The 15,401-nt window shown below is 34.2% G+C and overlaps 1 protein-coding gene across 1 annotated transcript; it reads left to right on the plus strand.

Annotated features, from left to right (window-relative positions):
* Nucleotides 1,494-4,283, plus strand: LOC109355883 (protein NUCLEAR FUSION DEFECTIVE 4). The gene is made up of 2 exons (XM_019599148.1): nt 1,494-2,753; nt 3,809-4,283. Exons 1-2 carry the CDS (start codon nt 1,627-1,629, stop codon nt 4,230-4,232), a joined length of 1,551 nt encoding a protein of 516 aa, XP_019454693.1. The 5' UTR covers nt 1,494-1,626; the 3' UTR covers nt 4,233-4,283.

Here is a 15,401-nt window from a genome sequence, read left to right on the forward strand (position 1 = left end):
AATATCTTCCGCTAAGGGTTTTTAATATGACGCCTATAACTAGGGGTGTCAATATGGGCATTGTCCGCAAAAAATGTGGGTAGGACATGGTATTTTTGCCTGTTAGCCCATATTGTCCGGCCCGTTTGCCCGCTTTATTAGCGGGCATTTTAAACGGGCTCTGCGGGCTGCCCGCGGGCATTAGATTCAACCCCTTAAAATTTTAATTTTGGTTTAGTGGCCCAAAGTCCTTTACATTATTACATATTTACGTTTATAATTTGCAATTCCTTTTATTTCACCCACACAGTCACAGTCAAAGTGTTAGTGTTCTACACTTCTACATCAATCCACTCTTCCATATTCAATTCTTCATTCACTCATCACACACCAAATTCTCTTCTTTCTTATTTTATTTTCACTCCATTCATATTTCACTTCCATCTTCATTCTTCAAAGCTCAACATATTCCATCTTCGTTTTCACTTCTTCTTCCTTCAACTCTCATTAGCATTCACTATTGTTGTTTTTTTAATGTAAACAGGAAAATGTCGCGGGCCGCCCATTAGCCCGTTTTAAAACGGGCAGTGCATGACTTTTTGTCTGTTAACCAATTGCAGGTATATCTGGCCCGCTTAAATAATTGTGGGCATTTACGTGCGCGGGCTAAACGGGCCGGACGGCCTGTTTTGCCATGCCTACCTATAACACCTTTTTTATACATTCTTAGGTGAAGTATTTATTTGGCACACTGATTTAGTTTAAATACACATTAAGCGGTGAAATATACGCTTCCCTGTATATTGATAAGTACACTATCAATTAAATGAGATGTATCTGTTGTTTCTTTTTCAGATCTATAGTAAGCCATGAAACGATTCTAAATTTCAACGTAGACCCATGGCATGTGTCTCTTGGATGACGTCAAACTGAAGAACGTATTGTGGCTGAAATAACAATGAAAGCGAGCACAAATACGTCGCTATAAGTTCTTATAACCTGCATTTTGATATTTCACCGCAAAACATTGAATTAACGATTAATAAATGCTCCACAACTCTGATTATATTAACATATACTTGTCTTTTCATCTCTACCTGAACAATTTTTCAAAGCATGGGTGGTGGTTGATAGATAACCACATTTTAGAACCACAAATTAGTTATTATTAATTAATAGATTTTTATCTATAGTTTAAGTTAAAGAAAGAATAAAGAAAAAAAAGAGTAATTAGTGATATGCAATCACGTAAATGAGTGAGTTACAACAAATAAGAAATAGTTTTATGTTAGATCTTTTTTCTAGAATGAAACCAAAATCGATTAAGCTTATAAGAAGTAACACTAGAAATAGTTGTATATGGAACAATAGAAATCTTACTGAGTATACCTTACAATATCAATATTTTACAAGGGTTAGCCTATCGTGTATATAACTCATACCTATATGAAAGAGAACCGTGTGATTATGGTAGCCACATTATTGCATTTAAGTATTTAACCCATGAAGTATTTCTAGCATTTGTTACACATATTAGGCCTCTAGTCCTTCCTCCTTCACCCCTCTATATTAGATCTCACTCTACATCCCCTATTGTGAGTTACTAAGTGCAATTTCAATTTTCTTATTAACATCTTTACCATCATAATGCCTTCTAGTGCTTTTCAATGGTTGAGCCTTGTAGGTATGATATGGCTCCAAGCCATAAATGGAACAAACACCAATTTCCCTGCTTATTCCTCCCAGCTGAAGCAGCTTCTTTCCATTTCACAAGTGCAACTCAATAGCCTTGCTTTTGCTTCTGATGCTGGCAAACTTTTCGGCTTCTTTTCGGGCATGGCTTCTGTTTATCTTCCCCTTTGGCTTGTCCTCATGATTGGTTCAACTCTTGGATTAATTGGTTATGGTGTGCAATATCTCTTCATAACAAACCATATTTCCTCTTTGTCCTATTGGCATGTCTTTTTATTAACTGTTCTTGCTGGGAATAGCATTTGTTGGATCAACACTGTCTGCTATGTTGTCACCATAAGAACCTTCTCTTCTGATCGCCAAGTTGCTGTTGGATTAACTACAAGTTACCAAGGATTAAGTGCCAAGATTTATACCAACATTGTTGGTGCTATTTCAGGACACAAAACTGCTAGAACCTTTCTTTTTCTGAACTCTATCTTACCTATTATAGTAAGCCTAATAGCAGCACCTCTAGTTAGAGAATTTGGAGTCACAAGTCCTAAATATATAAACGTTGGTTTTGTTGTTATGTTTGTTATTACAATTGCAACTGGAATATATGCTGTGATAAGCAGCTTGCAATTTGTGACAAGTAAAATATCTCCACTTCATAACCTGATTGTTATTCTAGTGACCCTTTTGTTACCTCTATTAGTTCCAATTTCGTTGAAGATCAAGGAACTAGTGGAGTCTTGGCAAACCAAGAGAGAAAGATTAAGGGTGTTTCATTTTACTGCTGAGGAGAGTATAAATGAGGATTGGACTGAAAATGAGGTGAAAGAGGCTGAAGATAGCAGAGAAATTCAAGAGGTGGGTATAAGGGAAGAAATTGGAGTGAAGTTGATGGTTAAAAGAATAGATTTTTGGTTATATTTCTTTGTGTATCTTTTTGGTGCAACACTTGGACTAGTGTTTCTTAATAACTTGGGACAAATAGCTGAATCTAGGGGTTGCTCTGCTACTTTATCATTGGTGTCTTTATCTTCCTCTTTTGGATTCTTTGGCCGTCTAATGCCAGCTCTTATGGACTACTTTTGCAGGTAAACTTGCACATTCTCTACCCATCTTCATATCTACCACCAACCTGTACGTACTGCATTTACATTGCCATATAATTCATATAGTCACTATGAATGTGTTAGTTGATCTACATTAATGATGACAAACTAACTATACATCAAATCATGTCTCTCCTCTCTTATTAAAAAGAACCACAACATAAATATTACATATAAATGTTAACGAAATGGAGTACTCTTATGCTACGCTATGTTTGAGATTCTTATTTTTGAGAATCTTATTTTAGAAGGGAAAATAAATAATTTCAAGAAAAATCTCTTTTGTTTGGGAGTTGAGGGAAAAGGATGGAAATACTGTAAGTTTTTTGAAGTCTTCTAAAACCTATCACATTCTTATTTTCATGGTTCCCTATTTGGGGTTTATATACACAACCAAATCAAAACATCCAAATATCTTTACTCAAATTTTGTAACTACATTTTTTTTATTTTATTGTTAATTAGATTTTTTAAGATAAAGTCAAATAATATTTTTGTGTTATCATTATTTTAATTTTCTCCTAGAAAATTTTAACTTGATTTATCTTTGTTTGTCATTCTCTTCTTCCTCCTTCTTACAGGTTGATCCCTCTCTAGCCTTAGGGTATTGGTTGAGCAATTCAAAATAAAAATCTTACATTAAAATTTTTTATATTGAAATATATTAAGACTTTAAAATGTTGTTTTCTAATGAGTTTCTCATGTTAAGCAATTCAAAATAGAAATATTACATTAAAACTATATATTCAAATACATTATGATTTTAAAAATTATGATTTGAAATGTGATGTTTCCATTATTTATTCCTCTATGAATATCATCAACACCCAATATCTATCTATATACATACATAAACCAACTCACATGCACAATTTTCATCCTTTAATTACAGCCAAGAGTATTTCATTCTCTACATGCCTACACTATAATTCTACTACATAAGGATATGTGGGACACGCGTGTTAATTAAAGTTACATATAATTAGCATTTTTCTACCAACTATGTGACATGGTTCCAACCACTTGGTATTTATGCAGGGGTAGGTATACAATATCAAGACCAGCTTCTATGGCAGCAATGATGGCTCCAACAGCCGGAGCATTTTTCTTACTTCTGAACAAAACTCACATTGCTCTCTACACAAGCACTGCCATAATTGGAGTATGTACTGGAGCAATCACTTCCATTTCTGTTTCCACCACCACCGAGTTATTTGGCACTAAGAATTTTTCTGTGAACCATAACGTAGTTGTGGCCAATATTCCAATAGGTTCCTTTATTTTTGGCTACTTGGCTGCCATTGTTTACCATAAGGAAGGACATGAACAACATGGGAAGTGCATGGGCATGGCATGTTACAGAAACACTTTCCTCGTATGGGGTTCCCTTTGTTTCTTTGGCACTTTCTTGGCTTTGATTCTACATGCTAGGACTCGTAAGTTTTATTCACTAAAACTATAGGATACATGTTATTTTACTAATTGTACACCTAGTAGTCATCATTCCAATATCTAAGGACGTTAGTGTATAGTATTTAGATAGAACGAGTCTACAAAATCTGTACAAATTTCTCTTTATTACTTGAGCCATGCTCAAATGAAATACTCAAACACCTAGTATTAGAATAGTAGGTTAACCATTTTGAATGATGATATAACTTCTAAACTATGGGAAGAGAGAGAAATATGTATATCAGAAATGTTTTATTCATGAGTATGTTCCCAAAATATGTCACTTCATATATCAGTTTCTTTGATTCATTGAAAAAATATTTTAATATTAAATTTTACTCTTTTCATTTAACAGATGATGTTGAGTGCTTTATTCAGACCCTATTATCAATTAATAGTATTAATTAACTTTTTAGTTATGAGTAATTGACATAGACTTGTGATACACAAAAGTATAAGAATGTAGAACCTCCATTGCACTAATGGGATTCCATTGCTCCAAGCCTAATAATATGTTTCCATAATCTTTTAGTGTCATTTTTAACCAGCCCAACAAGATTTCTGCAAGAAAAAGACCCAAGCTCTATACTATTGAATGTAAACTGACATTATAATATAAATGATTTTAATGGTGGCTGTAACATTAAATGTGCACTAGTCTGACTATTTTTCATCGCTATTTTCTACTCTGAATGCATTTTACTACTGTTATAAATAAAGAGATGCACATTTAATGGTGTTTCTCTTATTTTTGGAATCAACTAAGAATTTCTATAGTAATAAAGCCTTTGTTTATGGCAAGATTATCAAGGCATATGCTCATGTATATATTTGTATCAATGGTATGCAAGAAAGAAAACGTAGTGATATTGATATCCATACACCACCTTTTCTGGTGGGTTCCAAATTTTCCCATCAGTCTAAGTAAGTAAGAATTTGAAATCCAACTTAACTTCCAACTTCAAATCCAAGCCATGCATATTTCATTCACTAATATTTTAATAATTAAAAAATATCAGTATAAGAATGATGGTGATGGATAAATATTTGTTATAAGATAAGGTAGCCTCACCGTAAAATGATATCCTGATTTCAAACATGCAATTATTATAACTAACTTTACATACATAACTCATATTTCGATGTATCTGGCTAAGCTAGAAAAAAAATTATCTTTGAGAAGTCTTCTATAAATCTGAATGAGGTAATGTTTTCTATTCATCTTCAGTCATGGACCTTGATATCGGCTAGATTTTCTTCTTTTCCTATACCTTTCTCGGTTTGAGTTTTTGACCCATTGAACTGTTTTTCTTGTTCTCTTCCTGTTAGTGGATATGAGTACTACTTGTTCTCCTAATACTCTGGTTATAAATTGCTGATCAAAATAACTTTACATACATAATTGAACTTTGCATAAGTTAATACATTTCTTATAAAATAAGTTTATATATTTCTTATAAAAATATGTTATTGTTGAAGATGGGTATACTCTTGGATTGAAAATTATCCTATTTTGGGGCATTTATATGCATGTATTATATTATATTTATGCCATTGATATGTAAAATATATTTATTGACTCGATGATTTTATATTAACATTTTTATTTTAATTAAATGTGATTTTAATATTCTAAAGTAGAGTTATTTTGTTATTAATTCCAATATAGAAGGGGGAAAATTGTTTCAAAACCTTATAACTTCGTTTATTTTGATTTTTGTCTCGTTAATTAAATTTACCAAATAATGGTGTAATACCATACATAAATAAAACATGGTATCAAGCAAAGGTGACGATAAGCACTTAGGTTATTTCAGCTAAAAAACAAAATAAACTAATTTATATAGACTACTCAAAACAAAATTTATATTTTCAAATGACTAAGTACAAGAGATGAGCATGTATGAGAGCGAAAAACTGTTTAATTTTTATTCTATTATATAAATATAAGTAAGTTTATTGAAAATTTTAAAGTCGGGAATATGTAAAAATAAACAATGGGTATAAATCATCAAACTCTTAGATGAGAAAATTTATGAGAGTATACATGATTTTCCAACCAGAAACTCACCTAGATATGCAGTAGAAAGACCCACCTTTCATAACTCACAATGACTCCTTTCTCTCCATTCCCCACTAATGACGCACACACGATGATTGTCAATTTGCCATGAATCACGCTACACCGTTTTCATCTACAGTAAAGTAAAAAGTTAGCATTTCCTTCTTTTGTATTATGAGTGTCCCTATTCCCTGGTGAGTTTTGCCTCAAAAAATATGATTTACATACAGGGAATGACCAAAATGAGGAAAAAGATTCACTTATTTAAACTTATTCCACATTCTAACCATCAATTCTAGGAAAATTTAATGATATGAATTAGTGAATAAATTTAAACCATCATATGTCCCAATAATTGATGGCTAGAATGAGAAGCAAAATTTAAAAAACTTAGTGTGAAAGTAGGTGGATCCTCACTCAAATCATTTTATTACATAGTTCTTGCAAGAGGGTGAAAAGTTGAAGGAAGAGAAACATAAAAGTGGATATTCATTATAAATATTAACCTATTAATATTTGCTATAAAAAATTATTGAATTATTTTAGTTTTAGCATACGTCTAAGGACGTGATCATTTTTTGTCTCTATGGACAAATTTTTTTTTTTAAATTATGAATTAGGCATGTAAATTTTTTGTATTATTCATACGAGTAACTACCATGTTATCTTTTTATTCATGTTGTCAAAATGGTAGTTATTTAATAATGAGTATGATCATCAATGTTGTCTTTTAGCAAAAGCTGGTCATCAAAATTCGTTATCCTTGGTTGTGTTTGTTGTTATGCCCTCTTTCTTGGCTAGTGTAATTGTGCATGAATCTAGAGGAGTCATTCCTCTCTTTCTATTAGGTCTCTCTTTTATATTGCTGTTAAAAACTAAACCAAAAATAGATATAGTTTAATCAGTATTTCAAAAATAAAGCGAAAGATTTATGTTTTTAAAGGGTTGGTCTATGTTTGAGTTTACATTTGATTTTTAGTTTTGGTTGAGTTTGAACACCTAAACTTGTCAGAGTGCAACATCGCAATATGATGCTCCTACTTTAGTTATGAATCTTCTGGTGCTTTTAAGAAAATATGACTATCACCTATGTCTAATCGTGCAATAAAAATATATTTGGAGCTTTTTTTTTCGTTGAGAAATGGGTCGTCCTCTTAATTAGATGTATCTAAATATATTTTTAATTATTGGCATGTAATAGGGAAAGTTTTTAATGCATCTTATATTTTCAAGCTAGTAGAATATTTGTTTTTATTTAAAAAATATTTCATTAAGAGAATCATGTAGTTAATGTACATATATTAGTCAAGTATGTATATCCAAACGCATTTTTGTGTGTACAACAAATGCATTTTTTTTTAAATTTCTTTAATGTAACTAATTTTCTTTGAATTTAATGTCAATGTTGGTTAATATCATTAGTTTATGTTAAAATCATAGTATTGAATAATGATATGATGATATTGTGTTTAATTGATTTTTGTAATCCAAAAGATCTAACACTAACCCCTACTTATGCTAATATTATTCTCCTAATTAAACAGAAACAAATTATTAAAGATAAAATAAAGTATCTCAATTCTAAGAATATTTTAAGATACCAAACTAATCAAAAATATAGTAATGATATTCTTTCAATATCCAAATGTCTTTTATATATTCTCTATAAAATATTCTAAGATACTTTAAAGTTATTATAAATAATCTCTGTAAAATTGAAAGTACATAGACTTTGTGAAGCAATTTATTTACTGTTTAGTTTAGTTTAGTGCCGAGTTGCTGAGTCTCTACCCTCTTCCGGATGATCAATTAATTAATGCTATAATTCTTAGTTATAAAGTATTGTCATGGATTTGTGGTTTGGAAAACAACAACACGGTCCTTAGAATTTAAATAGTGAAGTCGTTTTCAATTTTAATGAGATTTGAGGTTCCCAAATAAATGTGCCTCTTGGCACGGCTAACAGGCCTAGGGTTGCTATAATTGCAGGAGGAAAAAAATGAATTGGAGAATTAGTACTCCTCATATCTATTCATAAATCATTTTTAATGCATTTACATTGATAAAAATATGTATAATTAACTATTATTCTCAAACTTATCAGAAATCATGTTAAATGTTATAAAATTAATCCTCACCGGTGCAACCAATATGTTATAGGAAAGTGAAAGATTTATTAGGACATCTAGTAATAAATATACACCGAAAATGTCATATGTTTGGTATAAATTAGTTAGTACTGCTTATGGAGTATGAGGTGACCTATATTTTGAGACAAGAAAATCCTGGAAAATATGACTTATGTCGGTATTGATGATCAAAATATTGGGACTAATTAATTACAATAGTTAAGATGAGAAAATATATTTTCTATTAATTTTTACCAAAGGTATCTCATCACGTTTTTGGATAGGGAAATAATTTCTTATAGAATCCTAGCTAAACTTGGGAGTTGAAAGGGTAAAATGTTATCTATCATGGGTAGAGTGGAGTTAATGAGATCTATCATTCAGAGTATGCTTATGTTCAGTTTTCAGATTTATAAATGGCCTTCCCAGATTATGAGTTCGGTGGATAGTAGCATCAGAAATTTCATCTGGTCGGGTGATATAAGGGTGAGGAAAATGGTCACAGTGGCTTGGAATAAGGTTTGCTCTCCTCTGCAAGAAGGGGGTTTGGGTCTTAGATCAATCAAACTGTTGAATAAAGCGGCCTTGTTAAAGCTGTCTTGGGAAATGAAAATCTCAAAGCAGGAGTGGGCCTCCTTTTACAGGAAAAAATTCGGTTGTAGCAACTCTCCGTCAAATAGGTATTATAGATCTTCTATTTGGCCCGACATCAAAGAGAACTGGGCATTTTCTGGGTTGAATTCTGTTTGGCTGATTGGGGATGGAAATCAAGTCAGTTTTTAGAAGGACAACTGGATGGGTGCTCCGTTGGTAGACACCTTAGGGATTCCGCTTCATATGCATAATCTTTTGAACTCTTCGGTGGCAGACTACATCCTTGATGCTAGATGGAGGATTCCTGCTGAGCTAGTAAGGATCGCTCCCGAATTAGCTGGGGAAATTGCTTTGTATAACAGAGATGATGGGGTGATAATCTAGTCTGGCAGCATACTAGCGATGGGGTGCTGTCTTTAAAAGCCTCGTACAGGGCTCTGTTTGTGCCTAGTCCTAAGCTCTCCTGGTGTGAGCTAATCTAGGCTAGGTGCATTCCGCCTTCAAAGTCTTTTATTATTTGGAGAATAATGCATAGGAAAATGCCAACGGATGATAATCTTCAAAGCAGAGGTTGCATGCTGGCGTCAATTTGTAGCCTCTGTCATTATGCTTCTGAGGATTCTAACCATCTTTTCCTGACTTGTTGCTTTGCTAAAAGCATTTGGAAATGGGTCATGACAGTATTTTCAATAAATCTTGACACCTCCTCGATTGCCTCTATTTTATCTTCCTGCAACCATCAGTTCAACAAGCAGGTTACATAAATCTTATTGGCTTGTGTGATTAATGCAATTAGTGGAATTTGGTATTGCCGAAACCAAAAAAGGTTTGAGGATAGGAGAATCTCTTTATCTTTAGCGACCTCAAAGCTCAAGGCGGATACCAACCTTGCGGGTAATCTGTCCACGGTGGCTGGGTCATCTAACATCAATGAATTAGTAATTTTGAGACAGTTTCAGGTTGCTGTTAGAATCCCCAACGCTCCAAAAAAAATTGAAGTTGTTTGGCAGAATATGTAGGTGGGTTGGATTAAAGCCAACACAAACAGTGCTACTCATGGGTCTCCTGATTATGCTGGAGGGGATGGTATTTTTAGAGACTCCTCCGGATCGTGCTTGGTTTGCTTTGCGTCTTATTTGAGTATTCAAAATGCGGTGTATGTTGAGATGCATTCTGCCATCAAAGCAGTCAACATAGCTTTTAACCGTGGGTGGAGAAATCTTTGGCTAGAGAGTGATTCTACCACGGTAGTAGATATTTTCAAAAAGAACTCTCTACCTCCTTGGAAATTTTATGGGGCTTGGAATAATTGTAAGCAAAAGTTACAAATGATGAACATTCGCATTACACACATCTATAGAGAGGTAACTCTTCTGCGGATAAGCTAGCTTCTTATGGTATATCATCTCACGAGAACACCATATGGAACTCGGCCCCGAACTTCATCTATGAAGAATTTACTAGAAATAGATTAGGCTTGCTTAATTATCAGTTTACAAACTTGTAATCTCTTCTTCTTTGCTGTATGACTTTATATTTTAATGAATTGGGTGTTACACCCTTGCATTAAAAAAATACAGGGTTCGTAGTTGTCCCTCTCAACAAATATTGCTCTTAGGAATCGAATCATCAACTTTGGTGTCTATTATGTTATAATACATAATGTTGGAGTACTTTTTATCAATAAAAATATATGAATTTATTGAACATTTAAATAAAAAGTTATTTTTCTAACTAATAACCAGAAATGAGTTATACTAACAAGCGCTATAAAAACATTGTCTAAAAAACTATAAAATCCTCCTTTTTAAGATCAGTTTTTTATTCCTTAAACAAAATCTTCATGACATTGTTAATTTTACCCTAAGAAGAAATAGGAAAATGGTATGAGAGATGACTTGTTGTATAGGAAGAGGGATCTTGTATCCCAAAATGATTATATCAATTTATCTTTAATTAATCAACTTTCTACGAATAATATAAAAATGTTATTTTATGTTTTTATAATTTCTCTTTTAATTAAATAGCACTTTTTCATTGAATTGGAAATATGAACATGTGATCTGTTTTAGGGTGTATAGACGTTAAGGGAACGTATAAATTCAGAGAGAAAAGTTGGACGTTGACTTGCATCACCTTTTGAATTTTCAGTTACTTGCAATTGAAGAATTGAGAAGATAAGTGGTGTTTATTTTTCTTTTCTTTTTCCAGATGGAGTGGGGCGATGTATGTTTGAAACAAGGAACGTTAAACCCTCTTTTGTTACATAAGAATTGTAAATATTTTCTTAAGGAAAGAGAATGATAATTTAGTGAAAATATTCAACCTCAATAGAATATCATACTAAAATCTTTTTAAATTTTAGCCGATGTTAATTAAATTACAAGTTCACTCCACTTGCGGCATTGAGAAAGAAAATCTTTTGAATAAGGGAAATGTTAACAAGTCTTAAAAGGACATTGTTTAAGAAAAAGAAAGTTGAAAATATTGCATTGAAAAATGATATTTTCATATTTTAAGAAATGTCAGATTTAGTTTTCCAAAATTAACTTTAGTCTTTTATATCCCCTAAGCAACATACTTAAGACAACCATTAATACAATCCTTTGAGTAAAACATATCAGTTATTAGTTATCATGGGTTGAGGATAACCAAACACTTCAAATAATTATTTTTTTTTTTAAGCAAGGTGCAATAGCACCGAAATATATAGATGAAAGAAGATACAAACAAAGGCAATAAGCATGTTACAAGTTCCGAAATCTATAGTTCGGGAGATCATGCCTATTCCTAGCAAAATCCTCAATTATGAAGGGAGGAGTAGAGAACCAAATGGAATTAGTGTGAGAAGAAATGCCATAAGAAGCAAGTTTGTCGGCACAAGCATTGCCTTCTCTATAAATGTGGGAAATTTTGAAATTCATTTGAGCAATCTTAGATTTACAAATTTGCCAATCATTAGATAGCTTCCAAGGAGCATTAGAATTCCCACTGAAAATTTCCAGAACCAACATGGAGTCACTCTCAAGCCAAAGGTTATGCCAACCCTTTTTAAAAGCTATGTCCACTGCCTTCATTGCTGAATGCAGTTCAGCATGGATTGCATTCTGCACATTTAGAAAGTTGGCAAAAGCATAGATGAATTCTGCATTATGATCACGAAAAATTCCACCTCCACCTGCTGGACCAGGATTCCCATGAGCAGCACCATCAGTGTTAGCTTTTGTCCAATTCCATTGAGGAGACTTCCATAGGACTTCAATGTAGTTAGGAGCTTTACTAAGCTTGAGAGTAACGTTGAAGAATTTTAAAGTTTGAAGCTCTTGAAGACTTCCTGAAGCCACTGCTGAAGAAGTGTAAGAACCCGAATAAGAGGTCTCTCTTCTTATTCTAGATAGAGCATTGGTAGAGGAAATCATTCTGTCTTCGAATCTTTTCTGATTCCTGCAGAACCATATAGTGTTAATGCTATGCACAACACAAGCTATGCTAACCTCTCTTAGTTGACTTCCTTTAAAGTGGCACAATCCTTTATGATTGAGTGAATAGAAGAATGGTTGATTTTTATTGAGAATTTTTCAGAAACCCAATTCCATATATCTTTGGCAGCAGAGCAGTTGAAAAAAAGATGATCTTCTGTTTCAACATGGCAATTGCATAAGTTGCATTTGGAAGCTAGATTACAGCCTCTTTGTTGTAGGTGATCATCAGTAGGCATTTTCCTATGATACAATCTCCACACTATGAAGGATTTAGAAGGAGGAAGAGAAGATGACCAAATCAGTTTGCACCAGTTCTGTTTTTCTCCAACTTTGTGCACAAAATGGAAAGCATCTTTGGAAGTCATAGAACCATCCAAAGAAGGCATCCAAATCAACTTGTCTTGGCCCTTGTGTCTCTTGTAGGCTGCTATCTCATTGGAAAGGGAAGGAAAGTTCCTATTAAGCTCTCCTTGAATTATGGTTCTCGAATCCACAGTGAAGTTAGCAATAGAGCCCTGGAGATCACCTTGAATGTTTAAGGAATGTTTAAAGCATCAACAAGAGGCTCACCAAGCCAATTGTCCTTCCAAAAATTAACACTGAAACCATCACCAACTAGCTAGATAGAATTGATGCTTACTTGAAGCCAATTATCACGGATTCCAGGCCATATAGAAGATTTAGAGTATTTAGGAGTTGTGTGTCCCTTGCAATTGAACTTTGATCTAAAGAAAATTGCCCAGTCCAGATTAGAAGTTTTGAGCTCCCAAGTTAGCTTCAGCAGATAGGCCTTGTTTAAGCATTTGAAAGACTTAATTCCAAGACCCCCCTCATCCATGTATGAACAGACTTTATGCCAAGCTACTGTCACAAGTTTTTTGGCATCAATATCCCCAGACCAGATGAAGTTTCTAGCACAATTGTCAACCTGGGATAATAGGCTAGAAGGCCATTTGTAGACCTGAAAACTGAAGGCAAGCATGCTTTGAATGATGGATCTCACTAGCTCCACTCTTCCCATTAAAGAAAGAGAAGAACCTTTCCACTTGGACATTTTGTTGATGATTCTGTCAGCTATAGGCTGCAAATGAAGCTTCTTGGGTTTGCCTTTGAATAAAGGAATGCCAAGATAAATGAAGGGGAGAGAGCCCTGCACAAAACCAAGAGTACCTGAGATAGAGGCTATTCTGCTGTGATTTGTGATGCTAGTGTAGAATCTGCTCTTGCTTATATTTATTTGTTGGCCAGAAGCCATTGTATAGTCCTTCACAAGCTTCTTAAGACAGATAAGGTTCCTTTTAGAAGCTTTACAAAAGATCAAGATGTCATCAGCAAAGAGGACATGGCTAGGAGATTGTAAGTTCATTGGGCCAGTGATGGTTGAAAGCTTGTTATCAATCACAAGCTTAGTGATACCTCTACTAAGCACCTCCTCAGCAAGACAGAAGAGAATAGGTGATAAAGGGTCCCCTTGCCTCACACCCCTGCAACAATTGAAGAACCCTATGTTATGACCATTGACATTGATAGAGAGTTTGGCAGAATGAAGGATTAGAGATATCCATTTGATGAAGGTTTGGTTAAAACCAAAAGTCTTGAGAGTTTGGAGGAGGAAATCCCACTCAAGTGTGTCAAAGGCCTTTTTTATGTCAAGCTTGATAGCTATGTTGCCTCCAAATGTCTTGTGATCTAACATGTTGATGGCTTCAGAGGCAATGCAAATACAGTCTTTAATGCTTCTGCCATGTATAAAGCCTCTTTGGTGAGAAGAGATGATTTTGGGAGCCACCATAGAAAGTCTAGAAGCTAGGACTTTGGTGATGATTTTGAATTGAAAATTGGCCAGGGCAATTGGCCTGAAGTCCTCAATTCTCTCAGCACCTGGCATCTTAGGAATGAGTATGACATTGCTAGAGTTCAAGTTAGGCATCAACCAGTTTTGTTGGAAGAATTGCCTCACTGACTTGCAGACATCCATACTGATTATGTCCCAAAAATTAGTGTAAAAAGTTCCCCCATAGCCATCAGGACCAGGGGCACTGTCCTCATTCATATCAAAAACAGCACTCTTTATTTCAACATCAGTGGGGCACTCTTTATTTCAACATCGGTGGGAATAGAGGAAAGCATGAGGTTGTCAGCTTCAATAACCAGAGTAGGGATAACCTCCTGAATCAAATTATTAGAGATCACTAAATTAGGAGAGGCAAATAGGTTAGTGTAGTAATCAAGAGCATGAGTGGCTATAGCATCATGATCAGTGAGCAGCACATCACCAGACTTAATCAAAGACATGGCTTTAGTAACATGTTTGATCTTAGCAATTTTGTGAAAGTAAGCAGTGTTTCTGTCCCCAAAGTTGTGCCAGTTAATTCTAGCCTTTTCCTTCCAGAATATCTCTTCAATTTGCAAAGCTTTAAGGAGCTCAGATTGAGCCAGGTCCTCCTGATGGAAGAGTTGATCAGAAGGATCAGAGTCCCTGATGCAGATTTGTATTTGGTCTACATTGTTCTTAGCCAGAGTGACCTTGTGATGAATGTTCCCAAATACTGTTTTGTTCCAGTGCTTGAGCTCATTTTTTAGGATAATGAGTTTTTGAGTAAGGATGTACATAGGACAGCCAGTGATTCTAGTGTTCCAAGTGTGACTCACCACTCTTTTGCAGTCCTCATTATGAAGCCACATTTTGTGGAACCTAAAGGATGAAGGCCTTGGAGGAATATCACTGACTAGAGTAAGCATCAGAGGGTGGTGATCAGAAGCCAGTCTAGGCAAAGAGCAGCAGGACACAAGGTTCCAATTATTAATCCAATCATCATTGCAGATAGCTCTATCCAATCTTCTCTCAGTGTTAGCAGCCCCAAGTCTTCTATTAGTCCAAGTAAAATTGGCACCAATGGTGGGAATATTGA

The sequence above is a fragment of the Lupinus angustifolius genome, chromosome LG09, assembly GCF_001865875.1.
Source record: "Lupinus angustifolius cultivar Tanjil chromosome LG09, LupAngTanjil_v1.0, whole genome shotgun sequence".
NCBI classification, from domain to species: domain Eukaryota; kingdom Viridiplantae; phylum Streptophyta; class Magnoliopsida; order Fabales; family Fabaceae; genus Lupinus; species Lupinus angustifolius.

Coding starts and splice junctions, on each gene's coding strand:
- LOC109355883 (XM_019599148.1), top strand. CDS start 1,627: ATGCCTTCTAGTGCTTTTCAATGGTTGAGCCTTGTAGGTATGATATGG. Junction 2,754..3,808: donor CTTATGGACTACTTTTGCAG/GTAAACTTGCAC, acceptor GTATTTATGCAG/GGGTAGGTATACAATATCAA.